The following is a 17,788-nucleotide window of genomic DNA, read 5'->3' as shown; positions in this document are numbered from 1 at the left end:
TTCCTCCATCCAGAGGCCTCTATTTTTCTCTAGAATCTAGAGGTGCACTTAGCTCTCCAGATCCTCAACAGAATTCTGAGCCTGTCTCTCCCTTCTGCAAGCACCAGTGATTATCTCACAGCTCACTGTGCATCATTCCCTCTGGTTCTAATGGACTGCTGTCACCAGCCCTGGTTGGGGGGAGGGGCACAGACAGACACCCCAATTGGCATGGGTGGTGGCAGATACCATCATGGTGGTGAGGGAGCCACTTCCTTCCCAGTAAGTGCCTCTGCTGTGGGGACCCCCACAAGTGCTACTTGCTGTGCCCTGCTATCTCTGCTCCCTGACCTGTGGGCTTCCAGCATGCTGCAGTCAACCTTGATATTCTTACAAGTCATGGCTAACTGGATAGTCCCAATCTGTAGATCACAACTTTCAAATGAGATCCAGCGGCTGCTAAACTCAATGGACAAGCCTCTTCCAGGCTCAAACATGGGAGCTGAGTTCTGCCCCAATTTGTACAAGGCCCAGCCATCAACTGTGGAGTCAAAGGCCCTGTTCAGCTGCCACTCCTGGTGAGGGATCAGCACTGAGGTCGTCCATCAGGCGCTGCAGAGGTGGAAAGAAAAAGGCGCTCCCCCACCCCTGCCACAGCCTTTTGGGCCCTCCACCAGGACTGTAGGCTTTTCCTGTGCTTTGTCCAAAACCTCACCACTAAAGGGCTCTTGTTTAAAGGCAGGCCAGGCCATGCCACTGGGGAAGGTGGACAGAGTGGCCAGAAGAGGAGAGAACATGCATCAAATGAGTATAACACTGTGATTTGCACCTATGATTTGCTCCACTGTGGTCCTGGTTCTGGATAGTGTGGCCACAACTCCCAAAAGATCAGGCAATGATTGGATGTTTAAATATGGCAGTGTATTTTTAAGGACTCTGTACTAATACTTCCAGTGGCAGACTCATAGGATTCTTATCATAGCAGTGGACTGTCACCCCTGACAGTCAAGGTCCTCCCTCAAGTTCTTCACTGGGGTGGGCAACAGGACCAGATCACAGATCTAGCCATGCTCAGGAGGGTGTGCAAAAGGATCCTCCTTGCCACCACACTGTGGCCAGCTTCACCATCACCACGGACTGTCCATGCAAACAACATCACTATAGCCCCTGGGCACCTTTAGGAGGCTCGCAGGGCTTCCCCTGGCCACTGCTGGCAGCAGCTCTGGTCCTCAGAGCTCATTGTGTCGTGCCCTTGAGACCCGGCTGGATAGGTCCTGCAGATGCTTCTTCACCTGTGGATGGGATAGTTGTCAGCAGGGCACACCTGCAGTGTCACAAGATCACTGTGCAGGACCACGAGACACAACTAAAAGGAGACACTATGACCTCTCTGTTCATCTTACTTAACTGCTAAACACCCATCCAGAACCTGTCACAGTAAGTGATGGTGACTCAGAGTTAACTTGAACACATCCACCACAGCACAGTAAGACAAACAGCCAGAAGTAGAGCATCTAAAGAGGAATGCTACTGTTTTCCCAGTTATCCACCTGTGTTGTTTCGGAGGCAGTGATTCTTCCTCCTGGTGGGCTCCAGCCACACTCTGTAGCTTTCCCCAGTCCTCACAGAGCCCTGCCTGTCTGTCCCCAAGGCACCCTTATGATCCTGGCACTCCTTTGGCCTCCAACCCAATGCTATGGGATCTCTTCTTTTTCCGGCCAGGGGCAGTTAGGAATGCACTGGGATTTCATCCTGGACTGTCCCAGGCAGGGAATGTTCCCTAAAAATCCACGTTATGCTGTTAGGATCTCTGAGCCACCAGGCTGTAAGTTCCTCACCTCACAGGTACAGATCCACCCATCCTTCCTTGGCAACACCCCTCACTTGGAGCTCCTGCCTCACTTGACTTTTTGAGCTTAATTTACTTTGGAGTAGGTAACTTGCCCCATGCTTCAAACTGAGAAGGCAAAGCAGGGCTCGGTCCCCTGGCCTGCAGCTCCTGGTTCCCTTGGAGGTGGCACATGATCAGTTTGCAGCACTTACTAGCACCCCTGGGCATACTACGCAGCGGGTTCATCAGCTCGCCCGCTGCTCTGCACCTCCCTTTCCTCACTGAACTAACACAGATGCCATTCCATGGAGAGCAGTCCTGTGCACAGACAGGGCACCCGGTCGGTCCATGAGTTCACAAGTAATCCCCCAGTGTCACTGCAGGCCATCTTAGTCATGCTCCAGTGTAGCTCCAGTGTGTCCACTATAGAGGACAGAACAGTGGCCACCCTGGAACCTGTGCCTACTCCTTGCTGCCCTAATGCCTGCAGGACGTCACTGAGCAGACCACAGTGTCTACAGAGCCACACATAGGCTACTCACCTTCCCCACAGCTGCACTTGTGGTTTCGAGTCACAAAGCCCAGGTGTCTGGCACTTGAGTGCAGACTGAATAGCTGAGGTGACCCACGAGCCTGCACCCCAAGGCCACCACATGGGCCACACTTACCTTGTAGCCCAGTTCCTTGGTCCTCTCCTCCAGCAGCATGTACTTCTCCCTGTTCCGGCTGATGTGCTCCTGGTCGCCGAGGCCCTCTACGTGCTTCAGCTTCTGATGGGAAATTTCCAGCTGCTTCTGGTAGTGGTTATGCTTCTCAATTTTGGCTTCAAAGTGCTTAAGCTCCTCCTAGAACAATGTTGCAACAACTCGATTTCCTCCAACCCAGCTCCATCAGGTCCTGAGGGGCCCATGTCTGATTTAAGTCCTGCTGGGTGCTGGGCTTGGGTCAGCCTGCTCCTTGGCAGTCACGAAGCAGCATACTTGAAAACTAGTGAGTGCTTACCACCGAGGGTTCCTCTGAACCCCATCCTTCCCCATCCTTCCTGCAGCCTCCGACTCCTATGGGACAGCACCCTGAGCTAAACCACCCAGCTCCTGCCAGCACCCCACCCTCCACCTTCAAGAGGCCAAGACCATTTCAGGCTCTTCAATCCACCTCCCCCAAGGCTGCCTCAGGGCTCCATCTCCTATCCCACATGCCTGCCCACAGCCGAGGACCCCATACTCCTGAGACTAAGGACCTCCCCCAGGGCCCACGAGGTAGGCTCACGTCTATGTTGCTCACACAGATGAATGTGGACACAGGACAACCCCACAGCACCTCCCACTCCCAAGGGCTGACAGCTGCTTCTCATGTGCCTCTGGCTGCTCTCATCTCTTCTGCCATGCCTCTCAGTGCTTACCGGGAGCTCAGCAGTAATCCTCTAGTCTCCCAGTCCACCCTACTCTGGGTGCCTTGAGCACACATCCAGGAGCTGTCAATACTCACAGGGGACCTTGGATCCCCCAGGTCCCTGTGTTCCTTGTCTCGGTAGGCAGCAGCATTCTTCAACGCTGCTTTCTCCCTGCCCTGTCCCCCAACATGCATGTGACTTGTTGGCTTTGGCAGAGCAGGCCTGGTGTGCATGTTGTCACTCCACTGGCTGCAGCCCTGTCCTCAAGGACACTTCCTCTATGCTTCACGGTGCCCTCACAGCAAAGCTGCTGAGCACCTCCTGGAGCCATGTGCCACACAGGAATGGCACCGAGGCCGTCCAGCCTGGGAGGTCCATGAGGCTCACACACAGTACACCTGGGCTGCCAACCAGGGTCTGCAGAGGGCAGAGTGGAAGGCAAAGGGCAAAATAGGAAGGTTCAGGGAAAAACATCAATGTGCTCGCTGAATGCTCAGGAGCAAAGTGCAGAGCACCTGCTCCACATTACAGACTTCTCAGGAGAGGCGCTTGCCACTGCAGTAGCCACAGGGCAGCACTGCCTTGTGGCTCGCTTACCCGGAATGACTCCAGCTCCTTCTCAGTGAAGTTGGCGGACTGGGCCAGGTCCCATAGATCGATCACTCGGGGCTCTTCAAACTCTGCATGAGAACAAGGTTGCTGGTCTGGAAGGGTGGCATTGTGGTGAATACCCTGGTGCTGGAGCCCCGAGGCTGCCCAGCCCGAGAGGAGTATGTGTGACTGCAGGCCAGAGTCAGTGTGCAGCTGGCCATGTGTACACACATGTGCTTGAGCATTTATGGTGTCTCTAAGTGCACTGGACACTTGGTCTGCTGCTCACAGGACAAGCTGACAGGGGACCTGAGCAAAATCTTCCCTGCCCCTGATGAAGGGGCTGCTTCTTCTGGTCCTGAGACAGCGTGGGGATGGAGACCCATGTGTGCTTGCTAAGACTGGGGAGACAGCCTGGAAGGGGCTGCCAACTTGGGGCCACTGCTGCCACTACCTGAGCCAGTTTTGGTGACAGGACTGATGAGGGCAGACACAGACACTTAAGGAGCAGACACTCTGGGCCAGCCATTCTCTACCATAGATGAGTGAGTGGGACAAGTCTCCCATGTGCCCACATACGGGTCCACACACCTACCCGCGTGGACATGACCAGGCACACACCAGGTGGCAGAGCTTACCAGCTGTGGGTCCATAGCCCTGGTGGCTGACCTTCCTCAGGCGGTCAAGGCCCTGGTTGATGCTGCGCAGCTGATCCTTCAACTCGCCATGCTTGCTGTACAGGGCATCGTTCTTGGTGTGGCTCAGGTCAGGACTGATGACATTCTCGTAGCCTTCTGTGGAAATGGGAGTAGAAAGCACTGAGGACCTCCCTCAAGGGCCTGAGACAGCCTGAGTCCCTGGCACCTGCAGTACAGGTGCTCCCTCTGGAAGTCTACTGAAAGTCCCTTCTCGCTCAGTCACCTGCAGCTATCACATAGAGATGGTCAGCCAACATGGCCTTTCACACATGACACAAGAACATGTGTGCTCCAAGGTGCCTCTGGCCTCCAGTTAGCTCTGCCTCTCTCAGGATCCCGTACTGGGGAGGGTCCTGAGTCCAAAGGTCACACCAGTCAGAAGGTAACTAGTCATATGTGTTGGGGAGAGGCAGCAGGGATGATGACAGAGCTGTCTGAATCACTACCCAGCTCTCATCTGACCAGCTGCATTTGTGCAGTTATTAGAAACACCTGCTCCCACTGGCAAACTTTTCTCAGGGTGGAAGCCTGAGAAAAGAACATCAGGTCCCCTGCCCTCCCTGGCCATCACTGGGGAGCACTTTGTGGTGGAGCCTGCGCGGTGAGACACACACCTTCCGCTCTGCTCAGCGTCTCCAGAAGCACGTTATACTCATGAACCTTCTCTTTGTGGTGGAGAAACTCCCGCCACAGCTTGTCCAATTCTTCACTGGAGAACTTCCCCGAGGTCTTTGCCTGCGAGACAAACAGGGTCTGACATTGGTTCACTCCATGCAGCAACAGACATCCCCTCAGAGCTCAGGCAGGGTCCTTGCTCAAGTGCCAAGTGCCTTGGTCTCGTTCTTGCCCTTGTGACTCGACCACGTGTATGCCAGAAAAACAGAAAGTGGCTGGGGAGAGAGCTACCAATGGGTAGTATCCCTCCTTGATGTACCCAGATAGTGGGGACAGCAACAAGGCTGGCCAGGTATGGGGACAGGGAGGATAGCAGGTGAGACCTCCATGCCTACCCAGCTCTCCTGGCTGTGGATGGTGAGGACGGCAAGGCCATCTCCCTGAGGGGACCTTGGACCACACACCTCATTATTCCACCTGCCTACTGGGATGGGAAGTGACAGATGGGTAACACAGGCCCAGTGGGGGCTGGTGGCACACAGGAGGCCTACTCCACAGCCATCCTCTCACTGTTTACCACTGTTCACCTGATCCATCCCTGAGGAACCAGCACAATGGGCTAGAGTGAGAATCCAGTTGAGGGACCCAGACTGAAAGCTGTTCAGGACCAGAGGGGAAGAAACAGGAAGCTGAAACAGGTAGCCAACCAAACTATTCCTGGACCCCATCTCATCCTGGTCTTGTTCAGCACCTGACTGAGGTCCAGATCCAAAGAAAAGAGCAGGACCAGGCCCAGCACTGCTCTCTCTCCCCACCACAACACCTACACGCTTGGCACAGGGCACTTTTTCCAGCACAGCAGCAAGCCTACAGGCCCAAACTAAGTATCAGATAGAGTGAAGAATTCAGCCTTAATATAGGCTATAAGCCAAATGGAGTAACTGTGTTGAGAGTGGGAGTTTTTCCAAATAGGAAAGCACAGACGACTCATAGGAAGGAGAAAATGATATCACAGAAGGTCAGTGCAACGTTTCATCAAGCAACCAGTGCCTTCCGAGATGTCCCCCACATCCTGGGACCCCGGGCAGGCAGGGGCTGAGAGCTCTGCAAGGTGACAACAGAGCCATCAGCTCCCCACTTGTTTACTCTCAACACATCAGTACAAGTTTCAGAAATTATGGGAAATACTGAATGCTACCTTGTGCCACAACTTTTCCAGCCGGGGATCGCCCAGCCCGTCATCCTGGGGGTCATCACTGAGCGAGTTGCTGTGTACCACCTGGGCATCCTTTCTCCCATCCAGTCCATACCTGGCCAAGATGACTAAAGAGAGGGAGGTTTTATTGAACACGGTTTCCTTTGACAGTCAGGAGTAACTCACAATTTAAGTGGGGAACAGAGATTTGCTTCTCACTTTCTGGAAGTTTCCTTTCACCCCCAATTTCCTGAAAGATCTCACAAGATCTGGAAGGAACAAGAATATACACCATCTCATGGGCCCCAAGCCCCTCCGTGTTTATGAATGTGCCCACGACTACAGGTCACCCAGGTTTCTACTGCACATGCCCCCGCATGAATCTTCCTGAATCAGAAGGGTTTGTGAGAGGGCAGGTGTGGCTGAGGTAAGTCAGGTGCCATGGACTGTTTCTGTAGGCCTGGTGTACGTATTTTCAAGAACATAACTTGCTGTCCCTATTTCTGACATAGGGAAACCCAAGTGGGGACAGCACAGGACAGCCTACTGGGGGTCAGGGTGATGGCTGGGGGAGGCTGACAACCAGGCCACATGCTTACCTACAGGAGGACTGAGTGTCAGTAGTCGGGCAGCGTGTGGCTGTTCCTCTGACAGGACACCCAGGTAACTTGTGCTCCCACAGTCCCTCTGCTCCAGAGGTCTTGGCACCTCTTGTCACTAATACACAACTGGGCAGGCCTGACAGCAGACCCCACTGTGGACAAGGCTAGTGCTCAGAAAATGCAGCAAATGGGGCCTGGGGCTGGTCTCTTTTTACTCCAGAGGCCAGGCCTCTGACTTCTAAGCCCCACATACAACCCTCACTCAGTCACAGTGTGGCACAGCTGGCCTCATGCCAGCCAGACCTTCCTGGAATCCGGGAGCCATCCCTGTCCCACATTACGTCCAGCTACCCACATCGTCCACTCAGCTGGAGGGTCTTGCTTGTTCCTCTGCTCTGAGGGGCAGGGATTTTCCCAGACTCACCTCTTGCAGAGCCCGGTCCCACTGCCTCTCCCTCCCTCCAGTGTTTCTCTCAGCCTGTGATCCCATCTTCCTTAGAAACAGGTACTGGGCTTTCCTTTCCCCTGCACTCCATCTGTCTCACTCCTCAGGACCTCATCACTCAAGCTGGTGTCCACTCTATCCTCAGCCTCAACTCTGGGCCTAAACCCCATGACCCTTACAGGGACAATTAATCTCAATGAGGGGCACTGTGACCTCCACACTTTTCTGGCTCAGAGGGCACGTGACTGTTGCTGTAGCCCCACACTGTTCCTTCTATTAGGGTTGTGCTGTTACTGCCACCCTGGAAGTGCTGGGGGCACTGTGACACCTGCTCAGCCTGCTCTTTGGATGCTCCCCTTCACCCTTTCTGAGCCTCAGGACTGTGGTGCCTCATTCTGTCTGGAAGCTGGAACTGCTGGGGAGTCAGGAGAGTGTGGTGGAAGGCACATAGTCCCAGTGCCCTAGCCGGTGAGTGCTTGTGTTCCTCCTGCGTGCTTAAAGACACTCTCCAGTCTTCTCACTAAGTGCAGGAAGCCATTTCTCCTGATGGTAGTCAGGAGCTGTGGGAAATGAGGGGTGGGATCCTGTAGGCACACACCCGTCAAAATCTCATCACACTGTTATATGATCTGAATTCTGTTATGTGTAACTTATACACTAAAATCTATTTTAAAAAGCCAGGACAGAGGCACGCACATGCTTATGATCCCAGCTATTTAGAAGGTAGAGGCAAGAGGGTCACTTGAACCCAGGTGTTCAGGTCCTGTGCGATACAGTGAGATCTTGTCTCTTCCAGCCCCAGTGCTCCAAGATGCAGAGGAGGTGTGAGGCAAGAGCTTGGAGCTGAGGCAGACAGATGCCACACCAGACTTCTGCCAACAGGCAAATCGCGTTAGGTTGTTCTCAGCAGCCACGACTAAGGAAGGTTCTGGATCCTATACAAAATGGAACCCCAGAATGCTGAGGCCGGAAGAGGCCTCAGAGAGCACCCTGAAGTGTGTCCACACACAGCATGGAGAGCAAGGCTGCCCTGGGGTAGGGATGACCGCAGCTGGGTCCCGGACAGTTGGAGCAGATCAGGCAGGACCTATCAGGATGGAACCCACATGGGGCTTTGCAAAAGAGCCATTAGTCAAGATGAGGTGGCTCTGGTGAGGTTGGTCCCTCAGGTGCTGGGCCTGGCCTGGGTGTTACTGCCAATAGTGTCCGTTTCTCACCCCCAAGTTCCTGGTTTGGATACCGCACTTCACGGTTCCCTTAGACATAGGATCAGCATTGGTAATGGCATAAGGAATTTGGGTGGGAGGGCAGAAACCACACCCAGAGGACAGTGGGCCTCCATGCACACGGGCAGTCAGTGTTAGGAGCACCCATCTCCTGGAAGGAGGCCTCTACAAATGCTCAGAAAGGCCAACCTTCTGATGTCCACTCTCAGAGACACCTGCTTCCTCCTCTGGCTGACAAGAGTGTCCTGCACACCCCCAGCCCCTTCCTGAGCCAAGCAGCTCCAAGTGTACCAAGTGTCCTGAGCTGCCCCTGTGGTTTGCCTATGGCATTCAGGAAACAGCACAAGGGATGAAAACTCTGCCAAGGGCACAGAACTGTTGGGTCGTAAATGAGAACCAGCACCACTGAGGCTGGATGCTGCTTCCCGCGCCCCCACCAGGAAAAAGGAGAAAAGTACCATTGAGATTGTGTGTAAGTTTTGCTTCTTTCTCCCCATCCTCGTCTAAGCCTTCGACCTTCAGTTTCTTCCAGTTGAGTTCATCCCTTTCTTGTATCTTCAGGTCAGCATGGAGCTCCGCCAGCTTCACAGGAGAGAGATGAAGCTGCCCAACAAGAACAGAGAAACACGTGACAACCAGCTTCATGACAGACCAAGGACACAGCCTGAGACTGACCTGGGAAGAGGGGTGACTGGGAGGTCCCAGGAGACGAGGAAGGGACGGAGTCTGGGTCCCTAAAAGGACTCAAAATCCCACGTTTGCAGACAACAGCTTCAAAGGCCGGCCAGCCGCCCATTATGCATGGTTCCCAGCTGGAGACAGGACCTAGAAATCTAAGTTCTTAAGGAAGCCACCCAAGGCTGGGGCTCCTGTTGGGGGCCCCACCTTTCCTGGGCTGGTCCCTGGTGACATTTGCCAGGTAGATGGGGTGAAGTGGATGCAGGGGGGCACCAAGGAGGGGCTTGGCTTGCCCCTCCTTATGCTGTGTAACTATGGAAACAAATGAAACTACCACAGAGTACAGAAGACTGAATTTACAGGAAACTTCCAAACAAAATCTTTCCCTGAAAGTATTTTTGCTGTGCTGGGATAGAACCCAGAGCCTCGTGCATGCTAGGCGAGTGCTCTACCACTAAGCTACACCCCAGCCCTCCAAAAAAGGTCTTAAAAACCAAAACCAGCAGAGCTGGCTGCTAAGGCAGATAGACTAGCATCTGCTGCCCGACGGGTGCTTGAGCTTGTCCAGGGCAAAGGGAAAACAGAGTCCAGACTGACATGTCCCCTAAAAACTTGGAATCCTGGCTTCACGAGACCTCTCATCCTCCCCTTAAGCATATCATGAACTCTGACAACAGGAAGGGACCCAAGATCCTTAAGAGCAGGAACAATTCACCCCTTGTTATCTGCTAGTGACCAAAGTATGCAGTATGACCCCACCTGCATAGGTGGGGAAAGGTTTAAGGAAAGGTTTGTTTGGGGTCCCCACTCTGCCCTGCCACAGGCGGCCATTCCACATGCTTCCCTTACCCTTCCTGACACCCCTCGGATGGGGATGGGAGGGAGGAAGAAAGGAAGGCGGCCCTTAAGCACACTGGTTTTGGGCTTAGTTTTTGGTGGTGCTATAATTTGAACTCAAGGGTTTGCACTTGCAAGGCCAGCACTCTATGACTTGGACCACAGCCCTTTTTTGCTTAAGTTATTTTTTAGATAGGGTCTGTGTTTTTGCCCAAAGTTAGTCTCAGACCATGATTCTCCTATGTCTCTGTGTAGCTGGAATTATACTGCTTACTATCATATCTAGCTTGTTTATTGAGATGGGGGTCTTGTTAACTTTTTGCCCATCTATGCCTCCTGAGGAGCTGGGATTACAGATGTGTACCACCATGCCTGGCTTCTTTTGGGCTTTTAAAGACAGTTTAATAGCTGATTTCCAAAGCCCTACTAAAATGTCTCCATGACAGATTGGATGGGTCAGAGTGGCCTGTGGTCAGGAAGGGAGGAGTGGAAAACACTATCCCCGGCATTGAGCCCTCTGGCTTCTGGTTCTGACTTGGCCACTAACAAGCTGCTTCCTGGGTGGCATTTGGGTTCCTCTGTGCAAAGCAGAGTTGTAAGACCTGTGTGGACTAGGACATGATACGCTGCCATACCAGGGTTTAATCACCAGCTGCATGGGAAATCACATCACATACTTACCTCGTGACACCATGTTGAAGGCTTTGAGAAGTATTGCAACAAAGCCCTGCTCCCTGGTTGAACCCAGGTTCCCAAACCTCCTGGTCTCAGACCTATTAACTTCCTCCAGGCCCGCACTCTGTAGACATGTACTTCTTCCAGGACTGTCCGCCTGGTCCGAGTTGGCTCTAGATGCACAGGTTGGAACTGTGCCCAATCCTGTGTCTGATTGTTTCACTAGGGGATTTGAACACCAGTCTTGCATCTGTGCCCCATTAGCTATTCCTTAACAGGAATACCACAGAAGAAACTATTTGAAGTATGTGCACTGTATTTCAATAAAAATCTTAGGTAAAAAAAGTGCAGGAGTATCACATTAGGAGCTGGGAACCTTTTCTGTGTTGTCAGCATGCCACCTTTCCCCTAACAGCATCCACGTACCCAGGGGCATGTCCCCTCCAGCACTTACACAGGGCTGATTCTTAGTGCTCATACTCAGCACTTCTGCCCTGTTGCGCACACCAGTCAAGGCCCACTCTTTCCTGTGCAGCCCACTCAATGTGCCTCCAGGCTCTTAGGTCTGTGCCAGGAGCCCCAGTCCACAGATCCTGACCTCTAGCAGTGTGTGAACAAAATCTGATAACCAGGCAGGGCCCCTGCCAGCTCTGCCCTCTTCCTCAGCAGTGTACTGATCCTGACCCTAGGGCTGCTCCAGCCATGCTGGGACTACCTTCCTGAAAGAGAAAACCCAGAGTCTGAAGTTGAGCTGGGGGAGGATTCAGATCACTGAGGCAAGCTCCCCAACTATGAAAGGACAGCAAACAGCAGGCACCAGATGCATGTTGAGGCCTGGGGCAGAGAAGAGCCTCTATTTCTCTGGAAGTTTCTTTGACCCTGCTCGGCCAGTTTTCCTGGGGTGGTGTTTGTCAGAGCACTTCTGGTTCATATTCCTCTATCCTTCTACCTCTCTGGGGACTGAGTTCCAGGCTTCTCTTCTGAGCCTCAGCCCTTCATTCAGTGCCTCTGACATGCTCTCACCTGGTGTCCTTTACCTGTCCCCACCTTCTTCCTATGAACTCTACCTGGTGCCCCTGCTGAACCCTGGATGCCCATCTGCAGAGTTTTCAGGAGACCCGTGAGAGCCCCCTTTGTACAGCCACTGTACAAAGCCACTCTGGCCCCTTGGCTTACAATTTTAAGCCCACATCTACTTGAAGAGTCAAGGCCAAAGTCCTGAGTCTAGAGTCCTTCCTCACGGCTTAAGCACAGGCCCTCTCACCTGCAAGTTGTGGTCTTCACTTGCTCCTCGACCACTTCACCCTTCATTCCTTCTATGGGAGGACCAAGTGGACTAACAAGGGGAAAGTGCTCTGTGAGATGTAAAAGCTGGAACCTTGCAGAGCGCCACTGTTCTGCCCTCCAGAATCACCAACTCTCAGGTGCTGAGCCTCAGTGTCTAAATTTAACGTATACATCTCACAAAAGTAAGTCCCTGTTTGCCTCTTACTGTCCTCTGAGATGCAGCTGCTTACGAGCTCAGGGCTGAAGGTTCCAAGGTTTAGTGCCACAAAATCAGCAGCCACAGCTCCATTCAAGAGAGGAGAGACAAGCAGATCACAATCAAACACCTGGCTGCTGCTTCTACATTTGTTTTAATTAATTGATTGCGGTACTAGGGACTGAACCCAAGGCCTCCCACATTCTAGGCAAGCGTTCTATGTCCCCAGCTCATGTCTGTTTAACACATCAAGTTAGATGTACTATTTAATGGGAACCAAATGCAAAAGGCATCTGTCAGGGCAGGGGGTGTAGCTCAATGGTAAAATGTGTACTTAGCATGGCATGGTCCTGGTTTTGACCCCTAGCAACACACATGCATACGATCTGTCAAATATTAAGCAGCAAAGTAAATCATCAATAATTATACAATGCCTGAACACACGAAGAAAGCCAGCTAGCCCAGAACAAGGGACCCTGGCCAGAGCTAGGGAGACCCTTTACTTGTGTTTCAGACACCTTCCTCTAATGGCCCCAGGATCAGCACAAACTCTGTTGACATGTGCAGGACGACTGCTCTCCCTGACTGCACCCAAGTCAGAGGACCCAGCCTGCTCATGTCCTTTACAGCTAACAGTGCTCCAGAACTTTCCAGCAACCTGGTGGCCACTTTCTCCTCAACACCCTATAGGAAAGCTAGGCCCAGAGGTGTAGTCAGTCTCTGCCCCTGGACCGAGGCTGTGCGCTGTGGCCAAGCAGAGGTGTGCAGAACAAACTCAGGCAGGTAGTGTGCCCAGCACGAACTCTGTGTCAGGACAAGAGGGCAAGGCTCCTGTCTTCCAGGTGCTGACAGAGGGCTCCTGGCAGACCATGAGGTGCCTTTACCTGTGCACTGCCACCACCACCTACTGTGGCCCCCTGGTGTGCCACAACAGCTTTACACAGCACAGCACAACAGCACTGCAAGTTCCTGTGCAGCACACTGACTGTGACAGGACAATCGAGGGGCCTGCCTGCAAGGGACCATGAGGTCCTTTGGCTGGCCTTTCTTCAATCCCTAGAGAAGCAGGACATAGGCCCTTCCCAGCAGACAGAGAATAAGGAACTAGACACACAGTGACAGGGACTAGATCCCACAGTTCTGACTGTATGCCTGACTTCTGAGGATAAGATCTACTTTTTTTGTGTCTGAAATAGGGACTTCTGGGGCTAGGGATACAGCTCAGTGGTAGAGTGCTTACCTAGTATATGCAAGGCCCTGGATCTGACCCCTATCACTGAAGGAGGAGGAAAAAAAGGGTGTGGGGGGGGACTCTGAAGCACACAAGAGACTGAGGTAGGAGGCCAGCATGGGCTACACAGGTGAATCCCTGTCTCAAAAAAACAAAAAAAGGAAAGAAAAGCAGAGATTGGGACTCTAAGCTCACAGACTTGCATTTCCAGGTCCCAGGTGACATGAGAGCATCTGTGACTGCTGCAGTAGAGCCTGGTCCCCTCTGTGCCCCTAAGACTGGGCAGCTCATAGACGGAGAAGCACCAGGTCTCTGTGAGCATGTGGCAGGCTCCACAAAAGCACCCCTCCCAGCACAGCTCCAAGGACAGCCCTGGGCTCCCGCCATTGCTCAGGAGTCTTGCGACACACTGGATATATCACCACCCTGTGAATCTGAACAGAAGTGACCCAGCCCCTACTGTATGGCTCATAGCTTGTTTAAGCAGCATGTCTATGCAACAGGAACTGTTAATTTCAGAGTCGGGGTGTAAGAAGCTAGGGTGGAATGAAGCAATGCTCCCTGGTTTGTCCTCCCAAGATGAAAGCGGCTTCAGTGTCTTCAAAGACCCCATCCTCCACAGCACCTGCATCTCAACACAGGTCTCATCCCCTCAAGATGTGGGCTGGGAAGAGAGGGTAAGGAAAATAGCTGTCATACTTTTTCTTTGACCGTGTACATGATATACTATATAATATGTGCCACGATATAACCTTGCATTTAGAAAACAAAGAAACCATTAATGTTCTCACCAAGCAAATTAGAGAGGAGGCTGAAATCAGGAGGATCATGGTTCAAGGCCAGCCTGGAGAGATAGTTTACAAGACTCCATCTCCAAAATAACCAGTGCAAAATCGACTGGAGGTATGGCTCAAGCAGCAAAGCACTTGCTTTGTAAGCACAAAGCCCTGAGTTCAAATCCCAGTCCTACCCCCAACTTTTTTCCCCGATTGATGAAGGAAGGTCAGAAAGGCTGAGAACACTGGTTTCCAGGAGTCTACCTGACTCACCTCAATCCCTCCCACCATGGTTCTTTTCAGAGACCACGACTCAGGAAGGACTTCAGTGGTCTCACATTCACCTCACACAGCAGGTGGGTGGTGGCTAAGAAGTGACAGGAACAACTGTTTGCATCAGTAATTATCTGCCTCTTCAGGCTGATCACAGCACTCACCTGCCTCTTGTCCCCTGGGCCCAGGCTCTCAGTTGCAAGAGGCAAAGCAGGAAGATCATTCTGGTCGGGCAAAAACCCCATTCCATTTGGGAAAGTTTACACTAGAAAGATGAACTACAGGAGTGTGAGTGTATGTGGGGGGGACAGTGCTCCTGCCCTACTGCAGTGAGGTGGCTCAGCCTCTGAGAAGCTTCCGGGTTGAGAAGGAAAAGCAACAAGAGTCCTCAAGTACTAGACTCTCTGGAAGTGGGGAAAACACAAGCTATCCTAAAACAGAAGCCCTCTCTGGAAGAACTTCCCATTCTGTTCAGCAGAAAAGGCTTGCACATACAACTGTGGAATTAAGGCCCACACAAGGCTGAGGGGATGGGCACTCCAGTAGTGACCATGAACAGACTGGAGAATCAAGAGTGATGTGATCTGACATCCTAACAGATTAGGTGGACACCCCCAAGAGTGGGGGATCACACTGCGCAGGTGCAGTGTGAGGGCAGGTGACCTGCCAGAGGAGGTGTGAGGAAGCTGCTTAGGTTGAATGCAGAGGGCTGGCTAGGGGGCAGTGAGCAAAATCACGTCCTGAGGGCAGATAGACGGTTTGAGGGTGACTCCCAAAAGCAGAGGGAGTCCCTGGGTCCACAACACAACATCCAATTCCAGACTAGTGCCTTCCTGGTTCCCCAGTCTTCATCCTCTAGACACCAGCACCTAGCTCAGCTGGGACATCACAGCAGGCAGGGGGACAGTGAGGGCAGGGCCCTGTGTTCCAGCTGCTCCTAGTCATTCCTGATCCCAGGCTCTTACCACATACACTTTCAGTTGTGCCCCGGCCCCTTCCTCCAGGAAGCCTTGCTGTCTCTTGAGGCCACAGTGTTACCTCTCACCTCTGCAGGCCTCAAAGACCTGCAAGGTGGGAACCAAACTGGGCCCAGAGAGTTTATGAAGGACGGTGGGCTCTGTGCTGGACACCATTCCCTTCCCTCAGTGCCTCTGCAGCCCATTTTCCAACTGCTCTTCCCTCCACTTCCTCCAGGGCCAAAGTTTCTCCTCTTTTCTCCTAATAAATTATTTACTCTCCTCAGAAACTCAGGAATGTTAAAGCTGCAGAATTTAAAGAAGGACCTAATCTAGAGGTCATAGTTTATAAACCTGTTTCCCTAAATGCAAGTTCAAGCCTAATAAGTGAAGTAGCCTTTATGTTAATACAGAGTAACCTGCTCAGGATCACACCAATTAGGAAGCTGTAGTCCCAGTTCAACCCTTGCTGCTGACCTTGGGGATGTCCTTTGCCCCTGGGCCTTGATATCTTCATCTCCAAAAGAAGTGTGTCAGATTAGATATCCGTTAAGTCTGATCTTAGCATTCCCTAAGGTCATGTGTTTTGTGTCTTCGAAACAGATCACCTCCCCACACACCTCTGCATAGCTCTCACCCAAATTAACCAGCACCAGCTTTGCTTCAGGGACTTTTGCTGTCCTTGGCCAGGTTCTGCCCCAAGTCACCTGTTTTTCTTGTTTCTCCACAGAGGGAGACGCAAGGTGAAAGAAAAGGCAAAAGGCCTGCAAGGCAGCCAGGAGACAGATGGAGCCTGGTGCCGCCCCTGGTTATGAAGAAGTGGCTTGCTGGGCAGAGCCGGCTGCTGTGCATAGGCCACGCTGGGTCACTTAGCATTTGGGGGTCTCCAGATGCACTACAGGCACGGCAGCCCCGTGGGCGCCAGCACCAAGGTCTTGGTGGGCGTTGGCAAGCCGTAGCCGCCACTGGGCCTCTTTCCTGTTGCAGGTGAGGTCGGATGGCCCACCTGACACTTGGAGGAGGCAGTGCCAAGGGTGGGGCTTGTGGGCCGCAGGAGCCCAGCCAGGGCCCTGCCTGGCACCGCCGCCCCTGCCCCTGGGCCCACGCCCGCCGGCTTTCCCGGCCCCCGACTCCTCCACCCCCGGGTCCCCTGCCCCGGTACCCGCTGCGCTCACCAGCCTCGGCCTCAGCAAGGGGCTCACTCGCCCCGGACCTCCGCTCGCCGGCCCGTCCCCGGCTCGCCCGCCCCCATCACCGTCCAGCCCCGGTTCTCTCTCCCGCCCGCCCCCGCTCACCCTCCGGGCCTTCTCCCACAGCTGGTTCAGCTTCTCCATGCGGAACTCCTCCCCGGCCTCGCGCTTGGCTGTCGGCTCCGGCTCGTTCTTCTCCCGCGAATACTTGCCGCCATGGCTCGCCGCGGGCCGGGGCCCGAGCAGCAGAGGCAGCAGCAACAGCAGCAGGGACAGCGGGAGCCGGCCCAGCGAGGAGACCCTCTCCCTCCGCGGCGCCATCTTTCTCTGCGGCGCGAAGAGCCCGCCCACCTCTAGGTACCGCCCACCTGCAGACCCCGCCCACAAGATCTCGCTAGTCCCCGCCCACAGACCCGCCCACTTGCGGACCCGCCCATTGGCCCCGCTCGTCTCCGCCCACCTCCAGGTCCCGCCCACGGATCTCCATAGGAGGCTTTGTCAGCCGCACGGCCTCGTGGGAGCTACCGCTTGCAGCTCTGCGGCAGCCAGGTCTAGGTTGCGGGGAGGACGGGGCTGCGCGAAGGCATGTGGGCGTTTCCTCTGCAAACGCCCGGGGCCGCCGGGCAGAACCCGGCGGGAGTTTCTTCCGCTGGAGAAACGGCCAGCAGCCTGGAGGGGTGAAAGTTAGGAAACCCGGGCCCTGCTGAATCTGGGCTGCACCGATCTCATCCGCACCCGTACTGACCCTTCCTTGTCCAGGCCCGGGGACGGTGGCCCCTGCCTGGCTTTGGGGGCGTAACTGCCAATACGGGAGGACCGGCCGCTTGGTCCACTCCTCACGTGATCAGGCAGGCGGTGCCCAGGGGGTGAGGCCACCAGGTGGGCAGGTCACTCCATCCCCGCTGCATCTTTGCCAGGTGACTGGCGAGCTTCTGCCTCTGCACTGTCTCTGGGCGGCATTCCAAACCCTCTCCATGGGCGTTTTCTATGTTAGCAGTATTGCGTACCTGTCTCACTCTCTCCACCCGCTACATTTTAGTGAATCCACTAACAAAATGCAGCATAGTCTACATATTGGAGGCTTGGCGGTGCCCTAGAGGCAGAGTGGGAGCCA

General features: G+C 53.8%; 1 protein-coding gene across 1 annotated transcript; it reads right to left on the bottom strand.

Annotated features, from left to right (window-relative positions):
* Positions 1 to 878: 878 nt before the first annotated feature.
* On the bottom strand, positions 879 to 17,019 carry Lrpap1 (LDL receptor related protein associated protein 1). Its single transcript, XM_020165332.2, has 8 exons — positions 16,780 to 17,019; positions 9,034 to 9,178; positions 6,306 to 6,430; positions 5,107 to 5,227; positions 4,433 to 4,588; positions 3,801 to 3,883; positions 2,479 to 2,655; positions 879 to 1,271 (listed from the first exon to the last, which is right to left on the bottom strand). Exons 1-8 carry the CDS (start codon positions 16,993 to 16,995, stop codon positions 1,209 to 1,211), a joined length of 1,086 nt encoding a protein of 361 aa, XP_020020921.1. The 5' UTR covers positions 16,996 to 17,019; the 3' UTR covers positions 879 to 1,208.
* Between the last annotated feature and the right edge of the window lie 769 nt (positions 17,020 to 17,788).

The sequence above is a fragment of the Castor canadensis genome, chromosome 9 (assembly GCF_047511655.1).
Source record: "Castor canadensis chromosome 9, mCasCan1.hap1v2, whole genome shotgun sequence".
Taxonomy (NCBI): Eukaryota; Metazoa; Chordata; class Mammalia; order Rodentia; family Castoridae; genus Castor; species Castor canadensis.
The sequence above is the reverse complement of the archived record's forward strand: the minus strand, read 5'-3'. Positions and strand labels throughout refer to the sequence as shown.

Excerpts from the sequence above, each read along its gene's own strand:
- Lrpap1 (XM_020165332.2), bottom strand. The coding sequence starts at position 16,995 with ATGGCGCCGCGGAGGGAGAGGGTCTCCTCGCTGGGCCGGCTCCCGCTG. Across the intron at positions 4,589-5,106 it reads GACGCTGAGCAGAGCGGAAG|AAGGCTACGAGAATGTCATC; the intron begins GTGTGTGTCTCA and ends CCATTTCCACAG. Across the intron at positions 3,884-4,432 it reads GGGCTATGGACCCACAGCTG|AGTTTGAAGAGCCCCGAGTG; the intron begins GTAAGCTCTGCC and ends GTTCTCATGCAG.